The 21,935-nt window shown below is 32.0% G+C and overlaps 1 protein-coding gene across 2 annotated transcripts in view; it reads left to right on the forward strand.

The window, feature by feature from the left end:
* Positions 1-21,935, forward strand: part of LOC115883043 (SET domain-containing protein SmydA-8-like) — a 38,098-nt gene extending 16,163 nt beyond the window's left edge. For both annotated transcript variants that reach the window (XM_030901319.1, XM_030901320.1), the window contains exons 3-10: positions 18,146-18,286; positions 18,487-18,650; positions 18,704-18,909; positions 19,671-19,865; positions 19,935-20,061; positions 20,119-20,236; positions 20,293-20,552; positions 21,558-21,935. In XM_030901319.1, the coding sequence (XP_030757179.1) occupies positions 18,146-18,286; positions 18,487-18,650; positions 18,704-18,909; positions 19,671-19,865; positions 19,935-20,061; positions 20,119-20,236; positions 20,293-20,552; positions 21,558-21,802 (1,456 nt within the window). In that variant the 3' untranslated portion in view covers positions 21,803-21,935. The remainder of the gene's footprint in view (positions 1-18,145; positions 18,287-18,486; positions 18,651-18,703; positions 18,910-19,670; positions 19,866-19,934; positions 20,062-20,118; positions 20,237-20,292; positions 20,553-21,557) is intronic.

The following is a 21,935-nucleotide window of genomic DNA, read 5'->3' on the forward strand; positions in this document are numbered from 1 at the left end:
CAGAGGCATTTTTATAAGGTGTAAGACTATTCGGCAATATTCCGCATGGAAATTAGTATCCGTTCAGTGCTTAAAGTCTCCAGCTTTGGAATATGTACAAAAATCTTGCCAATATTTGCCACTGCCAAAAAAACATTGATTTAAATAGATTCTTAAACGAAATAGTCTTTACCCTATAACACCCATCCTCGCTCAAATATCGTCTATAATATACAAATTACTTTCTTGTTCTAGCATCCTCATCCAATTGCTTGGTTTTGCACAGAATGGCCCTATTTGATCGGTGGAAAGGGTTTCAGAGTAGAGGAAAAAATGTTGTGTAGGAAAAACAAAATGGGGTTCCATATTAGCACCCTCTCCTCTAATAATTAATATTACTAGCAAAAAAGCAAAAAAATCATAAAACATAATTTTGGCCAACTTTTAGTTCTTAATACACTCTGTGCGCCGTCGCACAGTGTTGCACCTTATAGGGGAATTGGGTCAAAATTCATATTTTGAAAACAAACTAATATTAATTATTGCGGCTATTTTTATTTATTTTGTTTATAAGAGAGCCAACTTTTGCTCCAAAAATGATTGCAAAATTGTTATCCCCTATGCGAGGGTGTCATCCCCCAAAATTTTTCACATGGAAAGAGGGGCCAATTTATACCTTATTGAAAAGGTCTTTTATTTACCTAAATATTGGTGTATAGTTCTCCAAAATCGATAAACCCCTATTGAAAATATGGAGGTTTGAAATATCAATAATAAGGAAAAAAATGCAAAATAAATTATATCAAGAAATTTGGAAGGTTTTTTAAACAAATTTTAAAAATACGTTATTTTAGGGTAAAATCCATAGAGAAATCTTCAACATTCAAGTGGGGGTATCATCCCCCCAATTTCAAACCCCACTATTTTCCTAAGGGGTTGATTAATTTTCAAAAAATAACCAGCATTATATAGATAAATTAAAGTCCTCTTAATAAAATATTACTTGACCCCTATTTCCATTGGAAATAAATTGGGGGATGATACCCCCACTTAGAGGGTTAAACAATTTGCTATGATTTTAATACATTTGACGTATTTTTGAAAATGTGCTAGAAACTTAAAAAAATATATTATAAATTTAAAAATAAATATTTGGCATTTTTGGTATAAAATCCTAAATTGAAAATAGCAGAGGATTTCTTTAAAACTAGAAAATTAACAAAAATCGCAAAAATGCGCAAAACATGATGTATATTATTTTAATTCTACAATATTACAGTTGAGGGTTGGAACCTTTGGTGTTACACAGCAAAATAAAACATTAAATCACCACAATACACCAAAACACTTTTACTTTTACACTGGACGCGCGTTTCGCTAACCATGTTAGCATCATCAGCAGATGATTATAAACTGGGTTATTATTTAACAAGTTATATTTTATATTACTATATTTATATATATATATATATATATATATATATATATATATATATATATATATATATATATATATATATATATATATATATATATATATATATATATATATATATATATATATATATATATATATATATATATATATATATATATATATATATATATATATATATATTATATTATATTTTTTATTACAAGTTACCCATTTTTCGTATAACATGCTGTTGGGAATAGCAGAGGATTGTTCTAAAAATAGAAAAATAGCAAATTCCGCAAATCTCCGCAAAAAATGATTGTTATCATTTTAAACTAAATTGTTTAAAGATTTTATTTTCAAAATTTCTTCGGACTATATTGATATATTTTTTTGTAATTCTAAGTCAAAGTTGAAATTTTTTTTTTTTTTTTAATTAAATAAATACTAAAGGCAAATAACGTAACTGACTGCTTACCTTCTAAATTAATATCCATAGTCTCCTTAATGTTAAAAAATAATAAAAAACTTAAAATGACAAAGTGCCTCTTATAGAATAAATTTTACACTAATCTTTCAGTTAACGCACAAAATTATTTTTCGTTTTCTTTATCTCTGTTTCTTTGGAATTCGTAAACAATAAAAAAAGAACATTCTATTTTTATTATCAGCAGACATTCCTCTAAAGATAGGTGTATTTACAAACCCAAAAATAAATACATGCATTTTTGAATTATGTCCATTGAGCGCAACAGTGTGCGTCGGCGCCTGCAAAAGCAGAAATAAATAAATTTTCGTTCCGGTAAAAGCGAGAACGCCGATGAACGCTGGTTGACGGCTCCTACCTGCTTTCACTGTGAACTAGCCGATTTGATAACACGCTTTAATTTTTCAAGGTTATAAGCGCGAGGCGGCGCGGCGCTACTATGTAACCATATACAGGGTGTCCCAGAAATACGTGCAAGTATTTTAACTTAACTGGTAGTATAGTTCAACCCCAGAAACACGCCTATGAGGTTTTTTTCTAAATATTTTTTTTTGAAAATTCGGAATTTTTTGAAAATATTTTTGGAATTTTTTTGCAATTTTTTTTAGTTTTTATTTAAAAAAATAATTTCTTGATAATATGGCAACATAGGTAGTAGATTAAATTTATAAGAAAGAAAATCCAGAAAAGATCCAGTGGTTCTCAAACAAATCTCGAAGTATTGGAAAGAATATGTAAGGACCAAGAACTATTGACTACAATAAAACGACGAAAAGCAGCATATTTTGGTCATATTTTTCGAAATAACAAATATAGTTTCCTACAGCTGATCGTTGAGGGAAAGATTGAAGGACGACGAGGCATCGGGCGTAAACGGTTTTCCTGCATGCGGAATTTGCGCCAGTGCCATGGTTTAATATAGGAGAGGCAAGTGCAATTATCCGTTTGGCTCAAGACAGGGAGGAATTCCAATTGATGGTCGCCAACCTCCGATGAGGAGAAGGCACATGAAGAAGGTTCTCAAAATTTGAGCAAAAAATCATTTTTTTTGGAAATTTTCAAAGTAAAATAACTCCGTTATTTTGGACTTATTTGAAAAACGATAAAGAGAAAATGTGTTTCTTTTATCGAGATCTACCACCCTTTAAAATACTTGCACTTATTTCTGGGATACCCTGTTTATAACAATACACGTGATGCGTATACGCAAAGTTGCGAACGATGTCAAGAATAGGTACCCAGATTGGCGCTGGCTACCAGTAAGCGGCAAACCTGCTTGCACTGTGTTCGCACACTAACTGTATAGGGTATGCAGATGACATTGTCGTGAACGCAAGGGGGAAACATGAAGGCGCTCTGTGTAATATTATCCAAAGAGGACTCAATATCATTGAGAGATGGCGCAGTACTGCTGAATTGATGCTGGGCTGAGCATCTCTCTCAATTCAGAAAAAACCGCGGTAGTACCATTCACCAGAAAGCGAAGTCTGAAAAACTTGAAAAGGATTCATCTAGATGGAAAAGAAATACTGCCACAGGAAGGCAAATATCCGAGAATAACCCTGGAGAGTAAACTTCTATGGAACAGGCATATTGAGAAAATTACCAGCAAAGCCACAAAGGCTCTCATGATATGCAGAAGACTGGCGGGAAATAGATGAGGCTGCGCCCCTAAACATTTTGTGTTGGATGTATACCGTGATAGTAGGACCCATTATTACCTATGGATCAGTTGCTTGGTACACAAAGATAGAGCAATGTATAGCAAGGCTAAACCTGTGCAAAATTCGAAGTTGGTCAAAGAATGCCTAAAGAAGCTCAACAAATTAGGCAAAGAAAATAAAGTCCTCCTACTCTGGGTACCTGCTCACTAAGGGATAGAAGGCAATGAAAAATCAAATGATCTAGCTAGGAAAGGAGCGAACACTCCACTAACTGGACCAGAACCGTTCTGTTTTCCAAACGGGAACCAACTGAAAGCGGAACTGAAGAATCTGGAAGACTCCATCCGTAACTTGGAATGGGTGTCCTCCAACGGTCTAAGACACTCGAAAAAGTTCCTCAGAACTTACGACCGAGAAAAATCAAAGGTTTTCCTTGATTTAAGTAAAAACAATCTTCGGATTGTCACGGGGTTTCTAACAGGACACTGTCTCCTCAACGAACAGCTCAGTAGGCTGAAGCTGAGAAACAACGGCGAATGCAAATTTTGTGGGGAATATGGGGAAACACCAGAACACCTTATCACTGAATGCGCCGAGACGAGACCATTCGTGCCATGAACTTTGATACGTCTGATGTCGAGGATGGAGAGCTGGTCTCTGTGGAGCCGTTTCAGATACTGGCTTTTGTTAAAGCCCTGAGACTGTATGATGAGTTATACCTCGTTATAACTCAAGAAAGGGGAACACACAATAGATCTATAAGGTCGCGGTTATTAACTCCCCTCCTAAACATTCTACATTCTACAAACCTGTGCAAAGTACAGAGACTGGCATGCATCTGCACCACAGGAGCCATGAGAACGTGCCAAACAGCAGCAATGGATGTAATTCTAGACTTAATAACACAAATTTTTTTACCTAACTTTCTTATGGAGAAAAGGTTTTTTTGAAAATATGACAATTTTGTACTTTACAATCTACTTAGTAAGTAAAAATTTATAAGTAAATTCTCTCAATGGTTGTCAATAGAATTTACTTATATCATAATAGATATTTACGATACAAGTGAGTTAACAGCATCATTAAGATACGCATGTGAAAGTTGCACGAGTGCGTAGCACGAGTTGTGTAACCACACAAGTATCTTAATGGAGTTAACTCGCGTCTGTTGTACAATATTTTATTAATGTCTAACTATAAAAACACGCAACGAATTTTAAAAATTATTGTACTTAACTATATACCTATCCTAAAAATCAATTACCTTAATACCTTGGTTCAAATAACACCATGCATGGCAATGTCAATATTACACTAAACAATATTGATGTCACTAGTTTAAAAAATGAGCGATTCTGAAAGTATTCCCTTTGACATTGAAGAAGAGGCATTCAGAGCCATTTCTGGATTGCTTTCAGCAAGATCGAAACAGAAGTATGAATATACATACTCGAAGTATGAAAATTGGTGCACCGAAAAAAAGTACACAACTATGGAAATGAAAAGGTACTCATAACATATTTTTCCAATTTATCCGCTGCTTATAAGCTTTCGTCTCTTTGGCATGCTATTCAATATTACGTACTATGACATCTATTAAAATGAATATATGTATATGCTTCATCAGGCGTTTGCTTGAAATATTGTTCAAACTGTATCATTAACATTTATAATAAGTAAGTTTTTATGTTTTCAAAATTATTACCAATAGAACAGTTTATTTGTATTTAGTAGGTATTTAGTGCAAAATAGATGTTTTACAAAATAGTTTTTTTCTCTTTGGTAGTCATCTAAACAAGGAGTGCGGTAATAAAAATGCGTGAGTTAAGAAGCTCACTGACGGACGTAGATAAAAGACATTTTTATGGATTTTTTTGGACAAAAAATTCAGCTTATGATTAAAAATAGAAATTACATTCAATTATTTTTAATGCAATGCGTATAATTGTTGCTAATAAAAATCAGACAGTCTAACTGGCTATTAAAGGTTTAAAAACTCTTTTATATAAACCATCCTTTCGTTTGATTGATTTGTTACACAAAAAATATTTTTAAATAAAATATACCTTATATCAATCTAAAGAAATCTATAAATATTAGTTTAAATTCTTGAAATATACTAGAAGTTATTGAATGACATATACGTAAATTTTGCGCATGAATTCCTTGTTTTAAAAATACATATTCTGTTGATTGAATTTTATAGGTAAACCGTTTGCCAAAGGATATTATTAATATACTATTATCTAGTTTTTTAAAATTAAATTGAATTACATACATACTTTCTTTTGAATTCGCCATGTTGATATTAATTGGGTTTGTTTTTGAAATATAAACTTTAAAGGAGGAAAGTATAAGGGATCAAAACTCGTAAAAAAATGTCGAGGAATATAAAATTGAAAAGAAAAGTCACCTAATATTTTCCTCATTTTTGGAAATACATACTACCGGTAATTATTTAAGCTTCATGATTTCCAGTCCAGAAAATATATATTTTTTTTATTTCTGACCAAAAAAGAGCAAGTACTCGTATAATAGAAAAGATATTTTATCTGTGCTTGTGCTTAAAAAAGTACCTTAGGAATTTTATTATTCCGCGATATAAAAAGTTATGGGTAATTTAGAGGTATTCGAAAAGACACCGTATTTCGAATAAACCCCGTATAGTGAATCTACTACTACTACTACTACTACTACTACTGTCATTACTTGCTGACAAGTATTTGACACGCATCAGATGGTTACGCAAGGCGTTTTCTTTCATGAGTTTTTCTGTGACTGAAAAGCCCAATAAGTGATGTTATCTCTCTTCCGCACTAGAGATCTTGATATAACCCAGATTTTGGTAGGCGATTTTCTTGCATCCTGCATACGCGACCAGCCCATCGGTAGGGATCAAGCGGGGTTTAGTAATCATTCAAGGCTCTCGTAGCTAGCTTTTTCAAGGATCAATGCGTTTGAGACACGGTGGAACCATTTGATTCTTAACACTTGTCTAAGAGATAGAGAATCAGAAATTGAGCCAATGACATCTATATCGGTTTTGCTTTAGCTAGTCAGGAAATTGTTTTTTTTTGCATTAAAACAGACCAAAAGTACCTTCATCTATTGAAGACGCATCCGTGTATGTACAGGGTGGGTCAAATTCGACGCTTTTAAATGGAAACACCCTATTCTATAGGAGATAGACGAAAACTAATATCGGTGTCTGGAGCTCAATTTTCTTCAAAAACATGATGGTGAAAACCGCACATCGATATCTGTTACCGTTCGGAGTTACGGGGTCTTTTTCAAAAATGTGCATTTTTAACAAATCGCTGTAACTTTTTTGCTATGGAAAATTTTGTATTTCTATGAAAACATTTCCAAAGCACCTTTTTAAGTAGAATTTAATGGTTTAAGTATAATTTTTTTAAAATTAATAATTTAAGAGTTATCAACAGGAAAATTGATTTTTTATTTGGGACACCCCCCATATTTTTAATTAATTGAAAAGAATTTAAAATTACCTTTCTAAAAATATAGCACACTTGATATTTTGTTATAATCCCCTTCGAAATACAGAATTTTTAAAAGTTTGCCACTTTTAACTAGTAGGCTTTGGAGCCCTTATTGATGATATGCCCTTAATGGAACTGGAAAACATATTTTTCCAGCAAGACGACGCACCGCCTCTGAACGCTGAAGTTATCAGCAAATTTTTGCAGCCAATTTCAAGGATAATTGAATAGCTAACCAAGATCCCAGCCGTTGGCCGTCGAGGCCGCCTGACTTAGTGCCCACGGATCTAATCCTATGGATATATTTGCGGAAGAATAAATGTTCCTTATTCTTCCGTATAATCTAGACAAGAATTAGAAATACTTAGCAGTTATGAGAGGGTATCTTTCACCCCCATTGAGTTAATGAATTCCGCGAGAAATGTTCAAAAAGTACCCCGTCTGTCCATAACAGAAGACAGTCAATATGTTGAACGCCTGTAGCAAAATCTCATGTCTTGGTTTTCTATTTATTTTTATTGTTATTAGATATAGTTTAAATGTGTTGATGTTGGTTAAATATATTTTAAATTGTTATAAAATTCTGCATCTCTCATAGCAAATATTATTTTCGTTTTAATTGATGCTCACAGCTAGAATTTTTTTGCATTACAGCCGGTGCCGTTCAAAGCCTACTTATTTAAAGCGGGCGAATTTTTATATACTCTATATCTCGAAGAGGAATCGAACAAAATATCAAGTGTGTTATATTTTTGGAAAGGTAATTTTAAATTCTTTTCAATAAATTAAAAATATACAGGGTGTCCCATATAAAAAATCAAATTTTCTGTTGATGATTCTTAAATTATTAATTTTAAAAAAATTATACTTAAACCATTAAATTCTACGTAAAAAGGTACTTTGGAAATGTTTTCATATAAATACAAAATTTTCCATAGCAAAAAAGTTACAGCGATTTGTTAAAAATGCATATTTTGGAAAAAAACACCGTAACTCCGAAACGGTAACAGATATCGATATGCGGTTTTCACCATCATGTTTTTGACAAAAATTGAGCTCCAGACACCGATATTAGCTTTTATCTATCTCCTATAGAAAAGGGTGTTTCCATTTAAAAGCATCGAATTTGACCCACCCTGTACATTTAGTGTTTTTGTCACTTACAAATAAACAAAAGCTACTATCAATAAAATTCTATGAACAACATGGACAAAGTTGTCTCTAGAATGCTGTTACGTACAGAAATAACAATATAATAGTTTTGAATTCAAGAAAGTTGTTATGAAAAAAAAGACTAAGAAAAAAAATTAGACCACATGGCCCCCAATAAATGATTTACTGTTTATAAAAATCACATTCTGTTTTTAAAAACAGGCTTTTACTCCAAACTAAACATTTTCTCATTCAAGTAACCATTAATCAATTTTACGGTAATTTGTTTTTCATTTTTTTTTCACTAAGTTAAAGAATGGCTGGATCATTATCATCAAAGGAACGGCTTGTTCTGAGACAAACGACTTAGATTGCCAAAAAGTTTTAAAAAATTGAACAAAAAATAAACCAGAGATATACAGGGTGGTTCTTAATCATTTTCGGAAGAGTTTTGGGGCGATGTTTTGTACAAATAATATTTAAAATTCAATCTAGAGTGCCACGACAGTAAATATGCCGACAGTTTGACACGAAATTTCAAGTATGTGGTACCAAATTATTCTTAATTTTTTTTCCAAATATGCTAATGAGGTACCCCCTTCCATTTGAAAAAAATGAGGCCAGAAAAAGATACGAAAAATAAATAAACGAAAAATAAATGAAACTATCAAATTTAAATTTCCAATGCTCCTTGATTAAAATCGAGTGGTTGTCACAGTCATGGCACTCTGGATTAAAATTTAAAATACTATTTTTTTACTTGATAATGTCAAAAGTTTACATATGATATGTCATTCTATTCAGAATATCATTTTCTATCTAATGAAGAAAAACATTCTGAGGGTGCTATTCAAAAAACAAAAGTTGTAGTCATTTATGGTGAAACAGCAACTAACTAAAACTAATTGAATACGTCAATCAATCTCGATTTATATCATACATTAATATACCAAATCCCATTTTTTTATCTGAAAAAATAAAAAGTTATAAAGGTCAGCCATTTTTGAAAAACACCCAGTATAAGTTCAGTAGCTAGATTGGCCAAAACACTGAGCAAAATTTCAAAAATAAAGATAAAGTCAGTCCAAGAAGGTATTTTAATTCACATTCATAAATAAACGTTTCCTAAATACTTCATTTTTTTACTACATTATATTTTAAGTGTCCATACATTTATGAACCACCCTGTATATGTCTATTATTATGATTTTATAAAGTCGGTCTTTTATAAATTTGAAGCAAATAGCTATAACATAAACCGGGAGCAATAATGTTTCCCAGATAAGAAGTGTTGGCCCCAAGCCAGAAAATGGCTGTTAAACTGCATAAAATTACAAATAAAATTTTGTCATTTCGGTTTCGGCGTATGTTTGCCCATGTCTTTGAAATTAATAGGCTTGAACTTACGAGTGCGAATATATAATTTCATTTTCATTTATTTATATTGGATGCTATTTTATATGGTGATATCAGTAGCGGCGTCTGGTTTAAAACTTTGAGGGCGTATATCAATAAAATCTGCAAATGCCTGAGAAATGCATTTAATTACATTTGATTGGATTAGAAAAAAAGGTAGAAGTTTTTCAAAAAGAATAAATGAGCAACTTTCTATCGTATGATCGAATAAAAACGGCTATGAAGATCGCTTTTTTTATATGTACAGGGTGGGTCAAATTCGACGCTTTTAAATGGAAACACCCTTTTCTATAGGAGATAGACAAAAACTAATATCGGTGTCTGGAGCTCAATTTTTGTCAAAAACATGATGGTGAAAACCGCATATCTATATCTGTTATCGTTTCGGAGTTACGGAGTGTTTTTAAAAATATGCATTTTTAACAAATCGCTGTAACTTTTTTGCTATGAAAAATTTTGTATTTTTATGAAAACATTTCCAAAGCACCTTTTTACGTAGAATTTAATGGTTTAAGTATATTTTTTTTTTAAATCAATAATTTAAGAATTATCAACAGAAAATTTGATTTTTTATATGGGACACCCTGTATATTTTTAATTTATTGAAAATAATTTAAAATTACCTTTCCAAAAATATAACACACTTGATATTTTGCTCGATTCCTCCTCGAGATATAGAGTATATAAAAATAAGCCCGCTTTAAACAAGTAGGCTTTGAACGGCACCGGTTGTAATGCAAAAAAATCTAGCTGTGAGCATCAATTAAAACGAAAATAATATTTGCTATGAGAGGTGCAGAATTTTATAACAATTTAAAATATATTTAACCAACATCAGCACAGTTAAACTATATCTAATAACAATAAAAATAAATAGCAAACCAAGACATGAGATTTTGCTACAGGTGTTCGACATATCGACCGTCTTCTTGGACAGACGGGGTAGTTTTTGAACATTTCTCGCGGAATTCATTAACTCAGTGGGGGTGAAAGATACCCTCTCTTAACTGCTAAGTATTTTTAATTCTTGTCTAGATTATACGGAAGAATAAGGAACCTTTATTCTTCCGCAAATATATCCATAGGATTAGATCCATGGGCACTAAGTCAGGCGGCCTCGAAAGCCAACGGCTGGGATCTTGGTTAGCTATTCAATTATTCTTGAAATTGGCTGCAAAAATTTGCAGATAACTTCAGCGTTCAGAGGCGGTGCGTCGTCTTGCTGGAAAAATAGGTTTTCGAGTTCCATTAAGGGCAAATCATCAATAAGGGGTCCAAAGCCTACTAGTTAAAAGTGGCGAACTTTTAAAAATTCTGTATTTCGAAGAGGATTATAACAAAATATCAAGTGTGCTATATTTTTGGAATGGTAATTTTAAATTCTTTTCAGTTAATTAAAAATATAGATGGTGTCCCAAATAAAAAATCAATTTTTTTCCTATAGAAAAAGGTGTTTCCATTTAAAAGCGTCGAATTTGACCCACCCTGTACATACATATGTACTATTATATGCGAAATGTCATCGATCGTCATTTGCAAGCCAACTGGACGCCGTTTTTTTTTGATCATATGGTAGATAGGTACACATAAAAACAGATTTTCATCATTCTAACCACTAAATTGAAAATGACAATAATTTAAATAAATAAAAATTAATAATAAAATATAATAATTTTTTTTTTTAATTTCGAAATATTATTAAGGTACCAAAATAGGTTGCCTAGAATCCCTGGAGATGAATAAACTTAAAAATTCTCATGTTTTATGAAACTCCCAATTGACCCTCAATAAAAGCCATTTAAAGGTGCGTATTCATTATCCGCACGAACGAACGAACGAACGAACGAATGTACGCTAGTGGTATGGACGGGGACCGCACGATAGGACCGCACGAGAAGACCGGAGGCATTTGTTGGCGAACGCCTTTGATGTACCGACTCGAAACGGATGGTCGAGCGAACGAACGAACGAACGGCCGCATGCGTTCGGTCCCCATCTAAATATACCGCACTTTCATTCGTTCGTTGGTTCGTTCGGATAATGAATACGCACCTTAATAGACCAAAGTCATTAATAGACCACAGTAATATAAGAGTAAAAGTAAAAAACACAAACATAGCATAAGCAAAAATTAAAAACAAATAAAAAAATAATCATATACAGAAAGTTTGAGGTTTTTTGATTTTACCTCATTAAGAAATTGTTATCAGGTAGTAATTGTTAGGTACAGTTTATACCAAATAAACTTTTCGTCACGTGATTAAGTTTGACCGGCACAGCGTTGCCAACTTTTATATATTTTCTTTTAATCAAAATACTTTCGGAAACAAAAATAAATTAATTATAAATATATAAACAGTTATTATTTATATCAACAAAACTCACATTCTTAACGGCACTTAAGGGATATAAAGGGCCATTACTACTACTTTCCCGTTCAAAATATTCTAGTAAGGTTGCGATGAGTTTTTTACGGCTATTAAGCTATGTCGTACACTTCGCGCTAAAAATGTTCGACTGCAAGGTTAATATTAGTAAATGTTCTTAAGTTTAAGGTATCACAACACTATTTATTTAAACTTTATTTAAACCAAAAATTACTGCTAACAAGTTGGTCTCCGTTGGATTAACGCAGCAGTGTTGAAAAAATGACTATTTTATTTTTTATTATGAAGAGATGACTTTTTTGAAGAGATTAATTCGCCACAGAGGCATATACATTTTTTATAATTAAGTTTATATTGGCGTTTTAATGTTACTAATAAAAATATAACATTATAGTCATAAATTTATGCTCACTATATTATTCTTCGCATCTCCGTCCTTCTATGATAGTTTTTGGTAGGTATCACTTTTCCTATCCCGCGCACAAAGTGGTTCGAAAGAATGTGTAATGTAAACAAATATCCTCATCTTCGGCCCTGGAGGCGACCCATCGGTCCTTAATTAGTTCATTTTTTTGTGCCGTCGCGTATAGTTGGTTTAAAAGAGTGTTGTTACGATGCCAAGGATACGGGAAAAACGAAAATATTTTAATCAGCTAAAATCCATTAAAAAAATTCTCAGTCGTACCGAAAAAAAAATTAGCTAGTGATAGTGAAGATTTTTCTTCAGAGTCATCAGAGTTAGAAGGTAAATAAAAGGATGTAATAATTAATATTTTGCCTACTTTTATTGTAAAATATATAAATATATTTAACGCAAACAATATATGCGTTGGCAATAGAGTCGTAATTTGTTATATGTAAGAGAATGTTCGTTGTTTTAACTGGCATTCTGGCCATATTTCTATTATTTCCATACAGGATGATTATTATCTTGATGACATTCCTGTCATCTTTTGATTTTCTATAATAGAGAATTTATAAAAATTATAAGATTTATAGGAAGAGGGTTTTAACTACACAGAAATATATTATTTTAAAAGCAAGTTGAGCTTTCTTTGTTTTATAAAATAAAGTTTATCGCTATAGTGCGTATGCGACTGGACGCCAGTTTTTTCAGTTCCAGATATGTCTTGATTACAAAGCGCCCTTTGTTTTATTTCAGATACACGCAGGCTTATGGTTATTATGTTTATATTTTGTTTTGAATAATAATCATTCTAAATATGTAGGTATATCCAATAAGAATGTTCGTTGTTTTGGCTGCATTCTGGCCATATAAAATTTCTATAGAGGATAGTCATTGTCCTGATGACTTTCCTCTGATATTTTGATTTTCTATTATAGAGAATATTACTGTCTTGGCAGCATTTTGGCTATATAAATTATCTATACAGAATGTCATTGTCTTGATGGCATTTCTGTAATAATTTAATTTACTATTATCCTTATTATACTGGGCTATTATAGAGAATGTTCGTTGTCTTGACTGCATTCTGGCTATATAAATTATCTGTACAGAATGTCATTGTCTTGATGGCATTTCTGTAATAATTTGATTTAGTATTATCCTTATTATACTAGGCTATTATAGAGAATGTTCGTTGTCTTGACTGCATTCTGGCTATATAAATTATCTTTACAGAATGTCATTGTCTTGATGGCATTTCTGTAATAATTTGATTTACTATTATCCTTGTTATATTGGGCTATTATAGAGAATGTTCGTTGTCTTAACTGCATTCTGGTTATATATATATATAAATTATCTATACAGAATGTCATTGTCTTGATGGCAGTTCTGTAATAATTTGATTTACTATTATCCTTGTTATACTGGGCTATTATAGAGAATGTTCGTTGTCTTGACTGCATTCTGGCTATATAAATTATCTATACAATCAATTGTCTTGATGGCATTTCTGTAATTTGATTTACTATTATCCTTTTTATACTGGGCTATTATAGAGAATGTTCGTTGCCTTGACTGCATTCTGGCTATATAAATTATCTATAGAATCAATTGTCTTGATGGCATTTCTGTAATTTGATTTACTATTATCCTTTTTATACTGGGCTATTATAGAGAATGTTCGTTGCCTTGACTGCATTCTGGCTATATAAATTATCTATAGAATCAATTGTCTTGATGGCATTTCTGTAATTTGATTTACTATTATCCTTTTTATACTGGGCTATTATAGAGAATGTTCGTTGTCTTGACTGCATTCTGGCTATATAAATTATCTATACAATCAATTGTCTTGATGGCATTTCTGTAATTTGATTTACTATTATCCTTTTTATACTGGGCTATTATAGAGAATGTTCGTTGCCTTGACTGCATTCTGGCTATATAAATTATCTATAGAATCAATTGTCTTGATGGCATTTCTGTAATTTGATTTACTATTATCCTTTTTATACTGGGCTATTATAATCTATGGCTATTATAGAGAATGTTCGTTGTCTTGACTGCATTCTGGCTATATAAATTATCTATACAATCAATTGTCTTGAGGGCATTTCTGTAATAATTTTATAACATTATAGTCATAAATTTATGCTCACTATGTTATGATGCTATATTATCACCTTATAATAGTTTACAGTGAGTTGTATCCAAAACGTTGTATAACTCCAAGTGTGATCAATCACTTTCCCCTAATAAATCAGAAAATAACGTGTTAGATGTCCAACTACAAGATTTATTTATTTTTCTACTCAGTGTTCAGAATCTAAACCGAAAGAGATTAATAGCAACAATAAAAATTCTGAAAAACGATTCACAAAACACTTTTTCGATATTACCAGAATACTAAAAATAATATACACCGAAATTGTGCAACCTATAGTCTTTCTGGGGGTGACGCAAATTATTGTTTGCTAAACTTATTAATAAGATAGGGCCTACCCACCGGAAGATCATATTGAAAATAGTGTATAAAAATATACAAGGGGTATAAAAATAGCATCTTTCTTTCACACGCCCACAAAGTATATAAATATACGGCATTTGAAATTTACATTGTAAAATGGGGACTGGATATAATTAATGGCGTGATTGTTGCCAGAAACTGGAGAATATTTAATTTCAGAATAAAAACAGTTATCACGTGTGACATTATTATGGATATACAATAGCATAAATTTAATTTTTTAATCAGGAAAGTCATTATTTACAGAGGCATGATTTTTGTAGCAAATTCATGCGAAATATGATTCATGTTCGCATATATTTTAAGCTTCGACCCACATGACCTACAGAGCCCTGATTCTACAGGATACAGTATGATCTATTGCTTGTAAATAGGCTCTATTTCAGTTATATCAAAATTAATTTTTTACACACGTGACATATTCTCCATATTTAAAGCTTCCTTAAAATTGTCAAATTGCAAATTGTTGAATTTTTTAACTCGAGTATTTTACAGTACCTCAGTATGCTACGCAAAACAAGACGTATATATATTTTTCTCAGTAAGTTTTAACCAAACACTTTGTATTTACTCTTATGAATTAATATAATTTTTGACCAACGTTTTACAGGGTTTGCAATAATGCGTGGGGCATCTGTAGCTCCTAAAATAAAAAGTTATGAATTTTGTTTAAGTGAAACCTAAAGTATGTATTTGGATGTATTTCAGGACAATATTTTAATATCTACAGGGCCGCTCAAAAAAGTGTGAGTGGATCGGGATGATTTTTTTACCTACCCCGTATATTATTGCATTTTTGGTTTTCTTTTTGATCACTTTACATAATCCTAAAACATTATTAAATATGTTTTCATAGTTTCAAAGATATTAATAAATATATAAAAAATAAAAAAGAGGAAATAATTTATTGGGCAAGCCTACAGCAAGATTAGCCATGAGACATGACTAAAACATGACTACCCGTAGACACTCAGTGTTTCTGTCTTCCGGCTTCATCAATACGGGAGGAATCAGCAACGATGAACTAGCGATCCTGAAAAAAGAAAAAGGGGAAGCAAACGATGAGGCACAAGGCACCATTTGCGGCCTGGTTAGGCAGTAGCTCACAATTCGCAAGCGTTACCACCCAAAAAACCGCTGCGGAGGCATTCCAACACACCTCGCCGCTATCACCTTCGCCCAGAGGAAGCAATAAATAGAAGATGTTATCGTGGGGACTGTAATAAAGAAGAAGAAATAATTGATTGGGCAAGCAAGATTAGCCATGAGACATGACATGTGCCTGGTGCCTCGTTTGCTTCCCCTTTTTCTTTTTTCAGGATCGCTAGTTCATCGTTGCTGATTCCTCCCGTATTGACGAAGCCGGAAGGCAGAAACACTGAGTGTCTACGGGTAGTCATGTTTTAGTCATGTCTCATGGCTAATCTTGCTGTAGGCTTGCCCAATAAATTATTTCTTCTTTATTATTACAGTCCCCACGATAACATCTTCTGTTTATATAAAAAATATATATTTTCAGCCTTTTTTTTAAATTACAAAAATATAAGAAATGTTCTTAAATCAAAACTATATTAGGTATTTACTGTAGTTGGTCTGTACTTACTGTTCAGGTCTGTTTTTTTTTCATTTACTGTAGTTTGGTCTGCACAGGGTGTTTTTTTGATCAGTAGCTTATGACTTTAAACGTCACGCGATGTAAAACTATATCTGCCATGTCATATTGCCATTAGCTATCACTAAAGTACGAGATTTAATTATTTGTTTTTGTTTAATATAAGTCTAGAAAATTTTTATTCTTACCATTATTTCTTCTAAAACGATACCGGGTTTTTCTCAAAAGTACCTCACCCCTATAACTTTTTTTAATTTTTTGTCTGATGATTTGACACATAATGTCAAAGGAAGCTAGATAAAATCAAGAAAAAAATACTCTTTAAAACTTTGAATAAGAAGACTAGGAAGGAGCATAATGCTATCCATGTATTCATGCATGGTGGGCGGAAAAAGCTCTCTAGGGTGGGGATCCTTGACAGTTCTGTTTGACGATTCATTTGACACATTTGAATTTGATTTGAAATTGTGTGGATTTGTCAGTCTTTACGGAGCTTATTTTATGTTATTTATGATTTATTCTACTACTGATAGTTGTATAAATGTAGTAAATCTAGATGGAAATTGTGGCAGAACTTAAATTAACAGTGACATTATCGCGATTTATCGAAAAAGACTCTAAGATAGTTGGTTGTGTAGCGTGCGGTAGATCTCGGTAAAAATCGAGTGAAATAATGGAACAACGTTTCGCTAGTAAGTGACTATATAATATACATACGTGTAGTAAAACGATCATTTATGAAATTTACTGAAATTAACTAATTATATATTTTTTCTTGCATTTTTGCTTTTATTTGTTACTTATCAAAGATTAGATGTCAAAGAATTTAGATACGTCAATTTGACTTAATTGCTTCAGTAGCGTATCGGATGTTTATGGTTATAAATAATTATTATAATTTATCTATTTTTATTATAATTTTATATTTTTATAACACTTTTTATAACTACCAACATTTATTCACAACGTAAAATAAAAAAAAAATTATTGAGTCTACGCCACGTCTACCCTACATCATAGTTTTACATTTTTTAAATAAAATTAGAACGGCACTGATAAACCGGAATTTAAGTCGGCCATATTTGAGGCCCATCGCGGTGGACCTAAGATTTTTGATATGCTCCTTCCTTAGTCTTCTTATTCAAAGTTTGCCATAGTAGCTGTGGTAATCACTAAATTTGTCTTTTAGGCTATACAGATTTTTTTGACAGGCAGTTTTTTTCCTCCAAAAATTTTAAATATTTTTTTCTCAAAAACGGTTAATTTTAGATATAAAGTGTTAGGTTAGGTTACATAAAATTTTACAGAGAATTTAACTATATAATAAAAAATGGGGCAACTCGATATTGTAGTTCTCTAGAAACTTCTAATGCACGCTCAGCCTGGGACACCCTGTATACTTTATGTTCTTATATAAATAAAATATAGTATAGGATGCTGTTAATTTACTTGAGACTTCGTAGAGTCTTGAGACGGAAAAGACAATTGATGTTTTAGATTTTTTTTTATCAATATTAGAAATAAAAATTTAATATTATAGTAGTTCGCTTTACAGCAATTAAGTTTTACTGATATAGATATTCTTTCTTTTAAAGGTATATTGTGGCTAGAAAAGATATACGTCCAGGAGAAATAATTATATCAGAACAACCACTGGTAGTAGGACCATGTACCGACTGCAGAGTGCAATGTTTGGGCTGTTACAAGAATTTGGAAAGCGAAGATAAAATTTTCAAGTAAGTAGAAGAATCAGAATTTTCTTAAAACATTTTTGAAAATTTGTTTTATACGCTTCTACTATCAATAAATATTAAAGATAATAAGTATCATTTATATTAACAACTTGATCAAATCAGCAACTTATTTTAATTTAACATTTTCGATTCATTCAATTGCCTTTGGTATTTTGGAAAAAAAATCTATATATTATTTCTAGGTGTTCTGGTTGTGGATGGCCTCTATGTTCAAAAAAATGTCCTGGCCGTAAACGTCAACATGGTCACACTCAAATAGAATGCACCATTTTGCAGGAATGCAAGTCAGCTGCTTTTTTAAATTACGACGACTTGCAAGATGTTCGCGCAAATTTCCAAGTTATTGGTAAATAAAATTATATTTATACAAGTGTCACTATTACAAGTGATTGATTTTAGTGCCTCTCCGATGTCTGATTCTGAAAACTACTGACCCTAGTAGTTACGATATATTGATGGACATGGAAAGTCACAACGATATAAGAAGAAACATTCCTGATCTGTGGGATCTTAATCAAACGAGAGTGGTTGATAGAATTATAAAAGACTGGGGACTGACTGAATTTACCGAAGAAGAGATACACACAATTTGTGGCATATTGGAGGTAATAATGAATTATGTATTTATAACTTATACATATTAATCGGTTTAAAACGTTCTACGTCTTCCGATGCCATCTCTCCATACACCGTCTCCGAGAGCTCTTTCCTCCATAAAAGTGTCAATCTCTATCTACCAACTTCTTCTCGGTTTACCCGGTTTTCTTCTTCCTGCAGGTTTCCAGTTTATGATTTGCTTTGGGATTCTTATTTCTGCAATTCTTTGGACATGCTCTACCATAGGAGTTGTCTGTTCTTTATCTCGTCCACTATTGTATGTTTAACTTCCATAATCTCTCTTATGCGTTCATTCGTTCATTGGTTTTTGATCTCGAGTCTTGATTTGCCTGCTGCTTTCCTCCAAAACTCCATCTCTGTAACTTCCAGCATTCGTTTTGTGGTTTACTTAATTGGCCACACTTCACAGTGGTTATACTCTTGATGATGGTATTATATATTAATGTTTTGTTCCTGTTGTTTATGCTTCTGTCCCACAATATCCCATTTAATACCGTGATTCCTTCCAGGTTGGTTTCGTTCTTTAATTGCTGTATCCAACACTCCATCATTTGTGATTTCCATACCCAATTATTTGTATTTTGTGCAGCACTTAATTTTGTTCCCTTCTTCTAGTCTTGTTGTTCTCCTCTGATACACATATATTCTCATTTATAGTTTCTGATTTATTTTATTGTTGTGGTACTGGTAGTCAACTTATAAGCTACTTTTTAGAAATAGTTACAGGAATATAAGATTTTATTTTCAGGTAAATGCTTTCGAAATTGGGCAGCAAGGAGTTAACATAAGAGGACTATATCCTACCTCATTTTTACTATCACATGATTGCGTACCAAATACAAATCACACAGATCACGAAGACACATACCAGTTAACTATCAGAGCCAGTACTGATATTCTGGAGGGTCAGCCTATAACTCTAAGTTATGCATACACTCTTCAAGTAATTATTAAAATATACTGTAATAATACCAATAATACTAAGAGTTTGTAAATTATGCTTTTCTTTTAGAGTACCCAAAAAAGGAGAGAACAGTTATTAGAAAATAAGTTTTTCGAATGCAGATGTAAGAGATGTTCTGATCCTACCGAGCTAGGGACTTACGTAGGAGCTCTTCATTGCCCAAAATGTGATAACGGTATGTTTAAAATATGATTTTTTATTAAATATTAAAGTTTTTATTGATATTTTGTAGGTTTAGTTCTCTGTGATAATCCTTTGGACCTTGAATCTCCTTGGAGCTGCACAAATGTCAGAAATGTATGTCCAGGATATTCTTTAAGTGCACACTCTCATAAATTGCTAATAAATAGGTATATTCGAACATTTCTTTTAAACTGACATTGGAAATAATAGCTGAACTTTTTAGGATATCTAATGAAGCGGAATCAATAGACAGTAACGACATAGACGCTTTAGAACACTTTCTACAAAAGTACAGAAATGTTCTTCATTCAAGCCATTACCTGTGTTTAGGAGTTAAGGTCACTCTGAGTCAGGTGTATGGTAGAATACCTGGATATTTAGTACATGAATTGAGTGAAAAACAACTAATGAGGAAAAGAGATATTTGCTATGAGATATTGAAAGTTTTTGATGTAATTGAGCCAGGATTTACTAGAATAAGAGGCGAGTATTTTTCGATACAGTTAAATATCTGTAATTTAAATGGTAGTTTTTTGTTATTGAACCCTTGGGGGTTCATTTATAAAAATAACTTTAATCTCTTTGAACACTACTACCAAGTTCTACGGTTTGTCAACCAGGAGATTCTGGTATAGATATAGATAGTTAGCTATCTAGTAGTACGAGATTCAGCATGATCTGCAAATAATATTACTTTGCATTGTGATACTACAATATAAGATACTTTATCACCCCCTGAAATGAAATAGTTAATTTTTATACAAGACGATAAAATACCATTTTATCGTCTTTTATAGATAAAATACCATTTTATCGTCTTGTATAAAAATGTCGACCAAAAAGATTTTATCGTCGTGTATAAAACAATATTTTTTTTCCATAGCGAGTTACGTTTTAAAAAATATTCAGAAATTATTATTTCAAGGAATTTATTACGAGTAGAAAAAATATTGTGCTGGGTTGGCGTTGGTTTCTATGTAATTTGACAAATAAATAAAGCTGTCTCTTTAGTTGTCAGTTTTGAGTCAATATCACGTCAATATTTTTTAATTCTCTTTCGTGTCGATTGCTGATTGAATTGGAGCCAGAAATGGCTCAAAACGAAATAAGTAAATTACCAACAAATATTCAGGCTGAGGCGACAAACGCCATATCCAAACTATTTCCATTTAAATCCAGAATAACTTATGAAAAGGAATAAAAACAAAAAAAAAACCAAACCAAACCAAACATTTAAAAAATGGAAGCAATTAAAAAACGTGCGAGAAGAAATAAAGTTTTTAACCTATCCCAACCTATCCTCGCTGTTAAAGTGTCATTTAATCTACCCTTGCGGTTAAAATACTATTTTATCTACTACTTTTGATAGATATAAGGCAATTTTAACAGTTGCTATGGAAAAAATAAAATAATCATCAATTAATTTAGTCAACTTGTCAATCAATCTCTTTTAATGACATATGTAAAAAAATACTCTATTATTTTCAGGAGTAACTCTCTACGAATTACATGCTCCATTAATGATCCTTCTCACACGACAAATAGAAACACAACCTTTATCAAAATCTGATGTCAAGTCTGCCCTAAAGAAACTACTTCGATACTTAGTTGAAGCCAAGGTGATCCTGTCATATGAACCGGAACATTCAACTGAAGGATTGATGGGTGTAGCAGCTAAAGATGCTCTGCTACAGATCAAAAACTGGGAGAAGATTGTTGGAAAGATCAGATAAAATTTGGTGTTATTATTGTGTTCACGTGTGATGTATTATTTATAAAAAATTGTATTTAGGATGTAGGATTTTTATATGATATATGTACCGGGTTATTTGACAAAAGCTGAATAAAGACATGTTCTATTTTTAA

This window comes from Sitophilus oryzae, unplaced genomic scaffold (genome assembly GCF_002938485.1).
Source record: "Sitophilus oryzae breed Bouriz unplaced genomic scaffold, Soryzae_2.0 scaffold_1802_pilon_pilon, whole genome shotgun sequence".
In the NCBI taxonomy this organism is placed as follows: Eukaryota; Metazoa; Arthropoda; class Insecta; order Coleoptera; family Curculionidae; genus Sitophilus; species Sitophilus oryzae.